General features: G+C 50.0%; 1 protein-coding gene across 1 annotated transcript; it reads right to left on the bottom strand.

The window, feature by feature from the left end:
* Positions 1–2,175: 2,175 nt before the first annotated feature.
* LOC124657624 (disease resistance protein RGA4-like) lies at positions 2,176–5,332 on the bottom strand. The gene is made up of 2 exons (XM_047196144.1): positions 4,997–5,332; positions 2,176–4,092 (listed from the first exon to the last, which is right to left on the bottom strand). Exons 1-2 carry the CDS (start codon positions 5,330–5,332, stop codon positions 2,176–2,178), a joined length of 2,253 nt encoding a protein of 750 aa, XP_047052100.1.
* Between the last annotated feature and the right edge of the window lie 7,127 nt (positions 5,333–12,459).

The raw sequence follows: 12,459 nt of genomic DNA, 5'->3' as shown, positions 1-12,459 counted from the left end.
TTCTGTCGATTTTTTTTACGTACGAGCTCCTCGTTAAAATGTCGATTTTTTTTTACATATAGCGATGTTGTATGATCGCCTTGGATGCGGGTTGGGACCACTTGACTCTAGCAGTGTATGTACGCGAACTCCGATCAACTAGTACTATAGACTCACCTATCCTTGAAGTATCATCACTCACAAATTCAGTAAGCTGTCAGTGATGTGACTTACGAGTTACCACTAACAGGCATCCCAAAAAGTCCATATCGACGACAATATGTCTCCCTAGCCATCTAACCTACTTCAACATATGTGCAAGCAGTCGGAGGCAGTTGATGCTAACTAACGTGAAAGTCTTAGCCTACCGGGTCTCACCATCTACCTCGCCATGGCTGGAGGAAGCCGTTTGAAGGTGATTGTCGTCGTTGTTAGAGGAGTGCGTTGTAAGCCACAATGCATGTATGGGATGGTGTATTCATCTTTTGGGGTTCTCCTTAAGGTTAATACAAGGCGCACAAATCTGCTGTGGGTTCTTAAAAAAAGCGTGGTGGACAAATAAGAACCACTACAGGTCACTCAAACATGGATGTGTGGATCAAAATAAAGCTATCATTAAATTTGGAAATAGTTTTCTGCTATAGAAAACCAAGTCTAGAAAAACACCAATAGAACATTAATTATTCTTATGCTACAAAATCTGAACTCCATATAGATTGACCCCTAGGTAGTGTCAGTTGAACACTGTCAACAGTTATCGAAATAACAATTCAGTTTAACCGTATAACCGAGCTAACATAGTAGTACCATAACTGATACTTACTATTCACAATCAACTCCCCTGGGATATAAAACTATTACAAAAACTGCAAAACAGTAGTACTTCTGAGCATTAACAGACAGTTCTTCGCATCAGGAAATAGTGCTACAAGGAACAAAGGAAATAATGGGGGAGCCACCCAGCAAACTGCCAGCTCTAGGTTGAGGTAGTATTTGATACACAGGAATGAGAAGGAAGCATGCATGTGAGAATGAGAAATCTCGAGAAATGCATCTCCTGATGTAAGAATTCCCCCGGCATTATCTTTGTCATTGTTTTGTTGGAGATTCATGTAAATATATATACAAAAACAACCTTAAACCTCAAATTTAAGTCCATGCATTTTTTTCACAACGCCCCCTACACTTTCCAGGCGTTTCCCCGTTGCCGTTTCATGAGGCAGCTGCATCTTTAGTTCCCAATTAAAACTTCCAAAAAATCAACAATATCCACATATGCAGTTTCTTTTTAACTCACTGCAAAACTTCAAAATTTTTTCAGCCGAAATGAAATTCACAAATTTCATTCTGTAAAAAAAATGATTTGTTTGTTTCTGAAAGATTCATCACAGTTCACAGAACATTTTATTTTGTCCCTTATCATTTCCCTCACATAATTTCAATTTTTCGTTCTATAACAAAAATGATTTTTTTTTCTAAATGATTCATCAACAGTTCACAAAACTTTTTTTTATTTTTTTCTTTATCATTTTTCTTACATAATTTTGATGTAGATTCATCCGGAGAGACTGAATTTTCTCACATAATTGCAAAAATATTCATTGTTCGTTGATGAAATTAGCCCAGTTCACACCAATTTCAATCTAAATCATACTAGAAACACATAATTCATAACAGGTGGAAGCAAGTTTCAAACAAGAAACAAAACGAGTCAGTTTCATACATGTGTCAAGATCAAACATAGATATTGCAACTCTTTCCAACAAGTTTCATAGCAGTTTTGAAGAGGTATCACAACAATGTAGTGATTCATAAACGTACGAACCCAGATTCAACACAAATCTCAGGAAAAAACATGAATCACAGAAAAACATCAGAGAAAATAAAGAGAATTAATAAGAAACTAGATTCAATAAAGAAACAATGGATTTGGTGGCACTGCAGCTCTGATGGGGTCCTCCATACCCAGATCTGGAGTAGGGGGATCAAGCTCGGCGAAGGGGGTGGGGTCGCCGGCTCTGTGCTGATCCGGAGCAGGTATACCCTGGCCTGGGGGACGCGATCGAGGAGTTCGCGGAGGCCGTGGTAGCAACTCGTTCAGGCTGCTCCGGCCGGCGTTCCTTCTTCGCCTCGCCGGAGAGAGGAGCAACGGGAGAGCGCCGTCGCTGTCGCTTACTATGTGCGGGAAATCCGCACTCATGAATCTCTCGAGCTGCAAGACAGGTTTGATCCCATATTATGGATCTCATTTGGATGCTCCGCAACTTGGGTAGAAGATACCTCCTCCGGCTCCACGACAGGTTCGATCTCATTTGGATGCTCTGCAACTTGGGTAGAAGATACTTCCTCCAGCTTCAAGACAGGTTTGATCTCATTTGGATGCTGTGCAAGTTGGCGCTCAACGTCTTGCTTGAGTGCATTGTCACAAGAACCTATAAGCCAGACTTGCTGGAGTCCCTTTAGGTTCGCTAGCCCAGAAATCTGCGTCCCACTAGAGCTGCGAACTTTCAGCACCTCAAGCCTCCCCGTTCCATCTCCCCCAAAAGCTAGTAGCAATGTGGAGCTGCAATCAATCTGGAGGGTCCGGAGTTGATTAAATCCCCAAGTACCACCGATAGAAAAATTGTGCTCACCATCTTCAGTTGGCTTGACACAAAGTCGTAAGCATTTTAAGTATAAATACCTATGTGCAAGGGTATCAATCATCTCTTGCGTTAATATGGTCACTTCAAGATCCAACTTTTTCAAATTAAAAAACAGGTCCATCCAGGTTGGAAAATTGTCTACATCCCCGTGAATCTTAAGGCTCTTCAAGGAAATCAGCTCAGGCTTGGAGATATCATACACAGAACACAAGGCAACCTTCTTATCCTTATCAAGACGCATTGACAAAGAGTTCAAAAGGCTGTGAGCCGAGATGGCAGAAACGAACTCCGAGATGTTCTGACGGTTGATGCCGGACACTGCAAGCTTGCGCAGTTGGATAAGATTCTTGACCTCTTTCAGGAAGGCATTCCCCCCAGAGGCACCAACATTGACAACACCCAGAGTATCCAAACCTGTCAGTTTCCCTACCCCTCTGGGCACCTTAACACCAAGATGAGCGCTGATAAACTGGTGTCGGCGAAACTTGGGTAACCTGTAGGATCCTGGCTGTATTGACTGTGACTCTGTTGATGGAACTGTGGAGCCAGCACGGATATACTGGAGCTTTTGCAGCTTGGTGATGGTCTCTGGCAGCATGGTTATAGAGGTGTGTCTCACATCTAGAGTCTCCAACTGCTTCAGATTGCCCAATGAAGTGGGCAAACGGGATACCGTAGTGCATCCTCGCAGGGAGAGGAACTTGAGGCGTGACATTAGATCCACTATTTGCTCGACATCTTCATCTGATACATCTGATGTGGTGTCTTCCAGATCAAGCACCCGAAGCATCTGCATCTTCTTAGAGATGAAGAATGACCTCCACTCTCCAAACACTGTCAAAGATCGTAGCCGTGAGAAGTCGATAATCTCAAACAATTCTGATCTGTCCCAGTTGCTCCTGATGGTAAGGTGTCGCCCTGTGTACTGCTGGCTTTGATTATCCCCCCCGAGTGCAAACACCATATTATCTTCCTTTGGCTGTGACATAATATACTCATGAAAAAACCCATTTATTTGACAGAAATTTATGCCCAAGCCTGGCAAATTGATTGCCTGTGATGGCTCCTGGATCATGCTTAGACTCATGAGCTTCTCGAAGGAAGTCTCAGCATTATTCTCAGCAATAGAACTAATAGTGCTCATACAGTAGCCCTCTGCAATCCATCGCCTTAATAGACGCCTGCGCCGAATGTTGTAGTTTGGAGGGAAAATTGGCAGGTAAAAGACACAAGGCTTGAGGAAATCCGGACAAGAACGAAAGTATGACTGCATCCAGATAAAGAGACCCTCAAGATCACCACAATATAGATTGTTTTTCAATATATCTATGAAGTCATATTTCAGCTCCCACACATTTCTTTTGCTCTCAATGTAGTGACATACAGCGGTTATTATTTTGGGAAGTCCTCCACACTTGACTAATGCAACCTCTATGTCAGAACTTATATAACTGGTTGTTTTTTTTATCTGCAGCAATTTAAGGGATAACAACCATTAGTTGAACATAGCTAGCCTTGAGGCATCAATTGTGATCAGATGCATATGTACGTTGCAACTGAGAATAAGAGAGTATGACTAAATACAAATGAAAAAGGGTATGTATTTGTCCAACCCCAACGTACGCATAAATCAAATGAGTACGAAATCTAAGAATAAAGTTAAGAAAAGTTGACATACATTGCGGACTCGACATATATCTACCGAGTGCATATCCGTTCTCTGCACATATATGATTCTCTAAATCATGAGTGGGATGCATGCCTCATTCTGAGAATGCCCAAACCGGTGGTCACTATTAGCGCCTACTTGAGAGAAGACCTCAGTACTTCAAAGTGCCCCATAATTGCACTCAGACGGTAGAAGGGTTTTATGTCGAATACTTGCCTCACACCAGACTTGAGTGGCTAATCTCAATGAAACATTTCCATTAGGACGTGTCACTTCTCGAGTGACAACTTTTTTTTCAAAGTGCATTTCCCGTCACTGGCAGCGCATTAGTAACGCACGCGACTGCTATTAGTAGTCATAGGCGAAAATGCCCACGTGACCGGTGTGTTTGTACTCATAGGGTGTGTTTGGTAGACTGGGGAGCTCAGATATTCTCTCCTCATCCCACTTTTACCTAGGAGATCTTGTTTGTTAAACCGGCTCGGCCCAACAGAGAAACTCCCAACCAATACGGAAAAGGGGTCGCAGCCCTGCCCAGGAGCGAAGGTCAAATCGAGCTTCGCTCCTCATCCCGGCTCTGCTCGCCCGAAAACGCGCTCCCGCGAGGCGCAACTCAGCCCGAGCGCGCAGGGGTCACACGCCCCCACCTTTCTTCCTCTCCATTCTCCCCCATCTCTCTCCCTCCACATCACAGGCGAGCCACCATGGCCTCCAACCCAATCCCGTCGCCTTCGGCCGCCCGACCAAGCAGCCGCGCCCTTACCACCGTCGCTTCTTGCAGCTCCTCCGCGTCCTCGTCCACGTCGGCGTCTTCCGATGCGGCGTCGGCGTCTTCCGATGCGCCGGCGGCGGCAACCGGCGCCGGCAGGAGGGGCGTGCTCGCGCTGGGCGCGGGGTTCATGGCCTCCGCGGCGCTGCTGGGCCCGGCCGGGGACGCCGGCGCGAGGCGCGGGTTCCATGGCCTCCACAGGCGAGCCGCCATGGCCAGCACGCATGGCCAGCACGCGGGGTTCCATGGCCTCCACAGGCGAGCCGCCATGGCCCTCACCAGGCGCGGAGCAGGAGGGACTCCCCTTCCGGCGGCGGCTCCTCTCGCCGGCGACGGCTTCCCTCACCGGCGGCGACGACTTCCCTCGCCGGCGGCGATGACCAGGACCCGATTGCTTTTTAGTTTTTTGTTCAGGGACCCGATTGCTTTGATCGTTTGTATTCAGGGACCAGATTGCTTTTTATTTTTGCATAGCATAGCTCAACTCATACGTGACATCCAAACAGCTTCTCAGCTGAGAAACTCTCAACACACCCGGTCTACCAAACAAGGGCAAAAATCTGAACTCACCATAGTTGAGATCAGCATAGTTGAGGGGAGAAAGACATTCTGAGCAGCCCCGGGCTACCAAACACGCCCATAGTGTAGAGGAGAGTAGCACACACGACTACAAGATGAGCTCTGGATGCACTCAGGTTTAGAAAGTACCCGAAGTGAGCGTCAATGGTGGCACACGACCGGTCGCTTGTCACTTTGCTAGCATGTTTTCAATATATTTGGCTGATGCTGTGCCTGGTGAGCCAAAAAAATTGGTAGCGTGGCCTATTTTGGACAGCTATACTAATCAGCTTATTAGTAGCGTGTCCTATTTTGGCATGCTACTAAGTCCCAGGATTTGCGCCCCGGGATCGATATCGTTTTTTCAGTTTTGGAAAAACAAAAGAAAATGATAGAAAATTCAAAAAAATAAAGATGGCCATGTGTTATGTCATCTAGTTATAAGGAAAATTAACAAACATGAATTTTGATATATTAACTAAAATATCTTCATGTTTTAGTAAAACGATTTTTCTGGTTGCATACAAGCTCCGATAAAAAATTATATGAAAATGTATCTACAAATTTTTTTGACATTCGAGGGGCCGATGGCTATTATTGATTTTTTAGATTCCTAAAAAGCGATAAGGAAAACAAAGCTTTTGGAGATTACAGATTTGGATCCAAAAAATATATTATTTTTAACTATCCCACTTATCCACCCTCTTTCCCTTATCCTCTTCCACTTATACATGTTCTTCCCTCCTCATCTTGAACTTCCACCTTCTTTCCCTTATCCTCTTCTCCACCTTCTCCCCTCATCCTCTTCGCCTTCACCTTCTTTCTCTCTTCCTCTTTCACTTTTCCACCATCTCCTCTCCAGCAACGGCGACCACCTCCTCCACGACGACAACGGCCACCTCCTCTCCGGCAACGGCGTCCACCTCCTCTCCGGAAATGGTGGCCATCTCCTCTCCGGCAACGGCGACCACCCTCTCCCCGACAATGTTGACCACCTCCTCTTCGGCAATGGCAACCACTGCACCTCCTTCCCGACGACAGCGACCACCTCCAACGCCCTGCTCTGATGCCCACCTTTGACGCCCTGCTCCACCACCTGCTCTTCTCCTAGATCTCGTCAATGCTACGAGGATGCGACATGGACTCGATTGCTTTCTTTTTGTTTTTGCATTGTTTGTGTAAAATCACGTGGACAGCTGGGTGTTGGTCCTAGCTTTCAAAAAATGCAAAACACGCACACTAGGAGCGGACCAAAAACGTGCACGCTACTGGTATATTAATGGTAGGGGCCAAAATCGACATGCGACTAGTACCTGAACTACCGGTCGCGTGCGAGTTGGACACGCGACTCGTAGCCAAAATGAACGCGCGGCTAGTAGGCTTATCCCTACTAGTGTGTTGAAGTATATGTGGATTGTCCACCCCTTCTTCATTTTTTTTGGACTTTCGGTTCTACTTGTTTGTATATGTAGAAAGGGATGCAACTCACAATGTATTGATTGAGTGCATATGGCGTTACATATATAGGCCACGTCCTCGACTATACAAGGAAGGAGGCGGGCTTAATAATAAATACAAAGATATGTATCGCTATACATAACTACAGAAGATACACATCCGGATATACAAGGATATGTATCTCAACACCCCCCACAGTCGAAGCATCGCCTGGTCGAACGCATAGACTGAACCAGAACTCCTCAAATGATGTCGTAGGGAGACCCTTGGTCATGATATCCGCAAATTGTTGGGAGGTGGGCACATGAAGTACTCGAATGTGTCCAAGGGCCACTGTTCCCGAACAAAGTGGATGTCCAACTCAATATGCTTGGTGCGGCGATGGTGGACCGGGTTGGCGGAGAGGTAGACGGCGGAGACGTTGTCGCAATAGACCACGGTGGCTTTGGTAACAGGACATGAGAGCTCAACGAGGATTTGCCGCAGCCAGAAGACCTCGGCAAGCGTGTTAGCAACAACCTGGTACTCCGCTTCGGCGCTGGAGCGAGAGACCGTGGGTTGTCGCTTAGACGACCAGGAGATGAGCCAAGGTCCGAAGTAGACGCAGTAGCCAGACGTGGAGCGACGCGTGTCGGGGCAACCTGCCCAATCGGCGTCCGAGTAGGCGACGATGTCCGTGGCAGTGGAGGCGTGGAGGGAGAGGCCGAATTCCATGGTGCCACGAATGTAGCGGAGGATCCGCTTGAACACAGCCCAATGAGGATCCCGCGGAGCGTGCGTGTGAAGGCACACCTGCTAGATAGCATACTGCAGCTCGGGGCGGATCAAGGTGAGGTACTGCAGGGCACCGACGATGGAGCGATAAGATGACGCGTCTGTGGCCAACGAACCATCCGTGGCGGAGAGCTTGGACTTCGTGTCGACAGGCGTGGCCGCAGGTTTGCAATTAAGCATACCGGCGCGGTCCAGGAGCTCGTGGGCGTACTTGCGCTGATGAAGGAAGAAGCCGTCGGTGCGACGTACGACCTCGATGCCGAGGAAGTAGTGCAGGGGACCTAAGTCCTTGAGTGCAAACTCAGCGCGAAGACGCTCGGTGATCAGGAGGTCCATGGAGCTGCAGTCAAGATGATGTCATCGACGTAGAGCAGCAGGTACGCGGTGGTGGCACCATTGTTGTACACAAACAGCGAGGCATCAGAGCGGGTGGAGCGGAAGCCGAGTTGGTGAAGAAACGCTGCGATGTGCTAGTACCAGGCGCGTGGGACCTGCTTGAGCCCATATAACGAGCGCGAGAGCAGGCACACATGGTCGGGGTGGGCGCTGTCGATGAAACCCGTGGGCTGCTGGCAGAAGACCTGCTCCTCGAGATGGCCGTGAAGGAAGGTGTTGGAGACGTCCATCTGGTGCACGGGCCACACACGGGAGACCGCGAGTTGAAGGACGGTGCGGATCGTCCCGGGCTTGACAACCGGGGCGAAGGTGTCGGTGAAGTCGATGCCGGCACGCTGGCGAAAGCCACGAACCACCCACCGCGCCTTGTGACGGTCGAGAGTACCGTCCGGATGGAACTTGTGCTTGAAGACCCACTTCCCGATGATGATGTTAGCGTGAGGGGGTCGGGGAACAAGCGTCCATGTCTGGTTTCGCTGCAGGGCGTCGAACTCGTCCTGCATGGCCGCAAGCCATTGCGAGTCGCGGAGAGCAGCCCGGGCAGAGGCGGGCAGGGGCGATGACGTGGTTGCTGAAGGCGCCGAAGTCGACGCGGTGCAGACGTACTCGCCCGAGGGGTACCGCGTGCTCGGGACGCGAATCCCTGCACGGGCGCGCATGAGGGGCCCCGTGGCCGGCGGTGGAGGAGGCGAGGCGTCGCCCGGCGAGGACGGCGTGGCGCCCGAGCTGAGGCTCGAGTGCGACGCAAGCAGCGTCGAGGCGGATGAACCCGGCGAAGGCGCATCGCCCGGCGAAGACGGTGCGGCGCCCGAGCTGAGGCTCGAGGGAGACGCGGGCGTCGTCGCAGGTGTCGGCGCGGGTGTCGGCGTGGGGTCACCCGAGACATGGCTTGAGGGTGACCCAGAGGGTGGCGAGACAGCGCCCTAGCCAGATCTCAAGGGCGCAGCAGAGAACGACGAGGCAGTGCCCGAGTCCGAGCTTGAGGGCACTGCAGCCGGCGGACCTGCCGGGGCAGGGGGTCGACGCCGGGGACGATCAGTAGTCGAAGGAGGAGTGGCGACCACCTACCTCTGTGCAAAAGGAACGCAATGCTCATCAAAGTACACGTGTCGGGAGGTGATGACGCGGTGAGAAACCGGATCATAGCAGCGGTAGCCTTTGGTGTTAGCCGGGTAACCGAGGAAGACACACAGAACGGAACGAGGGGCGAGTTTATGAGGAGTGGTGGTGGCGATACTAGGATAACAACGACAACCGAAAATCCGAAGACCGTCGTAGGATGGAGGGGAACCGTAAAGGAGGTGATGAGGTGCATAGTTCCAATGAGGATGACACATACGAAGGTTGACAAGGAGGGTGGCGGTGGCTAAGGCGTCAGGCCAAAAGGTGGGGGGAACATGGCTGTGGAATAGGAGTGTGCGGACGCAGTCGTTGAGGGGGCGGAGGATACGCTTGCGCGGCCGTTTTGTTGGGACGTGTATGGACAGGTTCGACGGAAAATAGTGCCGTGAGAGGAGAGTAGGGTGCGGACGGCGACATTGTCAAACTCTTTTCCGTTGTCAGTTTGTAGGGCGTGGATGGGGCGACCGAACTGGGTGGAAACATAGGCGTATAAGGTTGTGAGAGTGGTGGCGACATCAGACTTTTTACGGAGGGGAAACGTCCGCACAAAATGAGAAAAATCATCAAGAATAACTAGGTAGTAAAGAAGACCAGAATTACTCGGGATTGGAGAGGTCCATACATCACTATGAATTAACTCAAAAGAAAAAGATGCAACTGTGGAAGACTGACTAAAAGGAAGATGAACGTGTTTACCAAGATGACACGCTTCGCAACTATGTGAAGACTAGTTATTACATGAAAACGAAAAACCCCTCATTATTTGGTGAAGTGTGTTGGCACTGGGATGTCCAAGACGAGCATGCCAAAGATCAACGCCTGCGGAGAGAGCACGAGGTGCGGTGCCGGGGGTGGAAGGCGACATCACCGGATACAAATGGTCGGGGCTCTCACATCGGTGGAGGACCATCCGGGTGCGGGCGTCCTTAACAGAAAAACCAAAAGCGTCAAATTCAACAGTCACAAAGTTGTCACGAGAAAGATTTTTAACAGAGACTAAGTTTTGAATAAGCTGGGGAGACACAATGACATTATTAAGAGACAGTGGTTTAGAAGTAGAAGGAAAATTAGCAGAACCAATGTGAGAAATAGGAAGACCGGCGCTGTTACCGACAATGATGCGAGACTCGGTGGAAGTGGGAAAGGAATGTGAAAGGTTACCCGGGTGAGCGGCCATGTGAGACGAGGCGCCCGTGCCCATAAACTAGTTTCCGCCACCGGCGTAAGAGCCATGTGCGGGAGCCTGCTGCAGTGCCGCGAAGAGCGCCGGGTCCCATGCGGGCTACTGCGGCGCGTAGGGTGGTGGCGCGGCGTGGTAGGCCGGGGCGTAGGGCGGCGGCGTGGCAGTGAAGGCCGGGGCGTAGGGGGGTGTCGTGGTGAAGTGCGCTTGGTGAGTCGGCGTGTGAGGACCGAAGGTGCCGGGTGCGGGCGGGCGCGGCACCGGCATGCTGTAGGCGTGGATGACCCCCGTCCATGGTTGTAGGCGAAGGGGTTGCTGCCGTTGGAGACCGACGACATGACGACGCGCGCGCGGGGGATGGCGACGGCGCGGGGGTTGGGGAGGGACGCGCGGCGGCGACTGCAGGTGCGGTGGCGGCGCAACATGAGGAGGAGCACACGCGGCGGCGGCACAAGAGCGGCAGCGCTAGGGTTGGAGGGTGGGGCTGCGCGCGGGGGAGAGGGGGGCGTGGCGGCTAGGTTAGGAACGGTAGGTGTCTGATACCATGTAGAAAGGGATGCAACTCACAATGTATTGATTGGGTGCATATGGCGTTACATATATAGGCCACATCCTCGGCTATACAAGGAAGGAGGCGGGCCCAATAATAAATACAAAGATATGTATCGCTATACATAACTACAGAAGATACACATCCAGATATACAAGGATATGTATCTCAACAGTGTAGAGTAAAGTCTTGGGTTCAAAACTGGTTTAACAGATTTTTGTAAAGTGTCCGCCGCTGATACCAACTGTGACGCTGGGAAACACCTCCAGCCAACACCTACTAGAAATTCGATGCCCTAGGAAAGAAACTACGTCGCGCGTGGCCATCGTCCGATCCAAGATACCTAGACATAGGGTTTCCGCTAGTGCAGCGCGGTCACAAAGACTAGAGCTAGCTGCAACAACTATTCCTTTGACAAAGTAATGATATAATGTAAGCACATTGTCATCGTTTGCCATGACCCAAGTTAATTAGCACGGGTTTCACCGGTAGCCACACCTCCCTAAACCCGCAACATGCAAGATCGCAATCAACCGCGAGGTTGGTGGCACCGGCATCATCCCGAGCCACCACCTCGGCCTCCAATCCACAAACCCCATAGGGTTACGGTTCTCCAGAATTGAGCATCATCAACGCCAAAGATTTCTCCCAGCACCACGCGCATCCTACAATGAACCTGGATTGGGGATCTCATGATCTGCCACCCCAAGCGCACCACATGTCTAGTCAACGCCGACGGAGTGGGGATGTTGTTGTTGTGTTCGGAGTCTGTTACTTCGTTGTTCTTTCCCCGCAGAGTGGTATGCCATGTCTGCCATCTCCATGATGTCTCTAGGAGGAACATCCACAATAGGAGGATCTCGCGCCACCATGCACTGCCCCTCCAAAAATTCGCACCGCACGGTCGCAAGATGCCAAATCCCCGTCGTGCCCTTCATAGACTACGCACGGGCTTTCCCCACAGCCTCTTCTGGGGCCGACAAGGGGAGAGGGGATGGAAGAATAGGTGGAGAGGGACAGGGTTTGCTCCCTGAGACACCCTGGAGGAGGTGACTCGAGGGAGGTACCGGTACATGAGGATCTAGGTCTTATACTAGTTAGTCTCCATAATATTGTAAAATTGTGTATTTTTTCGAAATAAAACCACTCCTTATATTGGAGCAACTTGACTTACTCCCTTTGTTCTGTAATATTTTTCGTAGGATGTACTCCCTCCATACCGGTATACTGTGCATGTTTCTAGGTCGTCAATTTAACCAATGCAATATAAATTGTATAATACAAAAGTTATATTATTTGAAAGTATAACGTAAAAAATTCTAATAATATATTATTTGTAATATACACAACGTATTAAAT

This window comes from Lolium rigidum, chromosome 5 (genome assembly GCF_022539505.1).
Source record: "Lolium rigidum isolate FL_2022 chromosome 5, APGP_CSIRO_Lrig_0.1, whole genome shotgun sequence".
NCBI lineage: Eukaryota > Viridiplantae > Streptophyta > Magnoliopsida > Poales > Poaceae > Lolium > Lolium rigidum.
The sequence above is the reverse complement of the archived record's forward strand: the minus strand, read 5'-3'. Positions and strand labels throughout refer to the sequence as shown.

Coding starts and splice junctions, on each gene's coding strand:
- LOC124657624 (XM_047196144.1), bottom strand. CDS start 5,332: ATGGCGGCTCGCCTGTGGAGGCCATGGAACCCCGCGTGCTGGCCATGC. Junction 4,093..4,996: donor GGATTGGGTTGGAGGCCATG/GTGGCTCGCCTG, acceptor AAATTGCTGCAG/ATAAAAAAAACAACCAGTTA.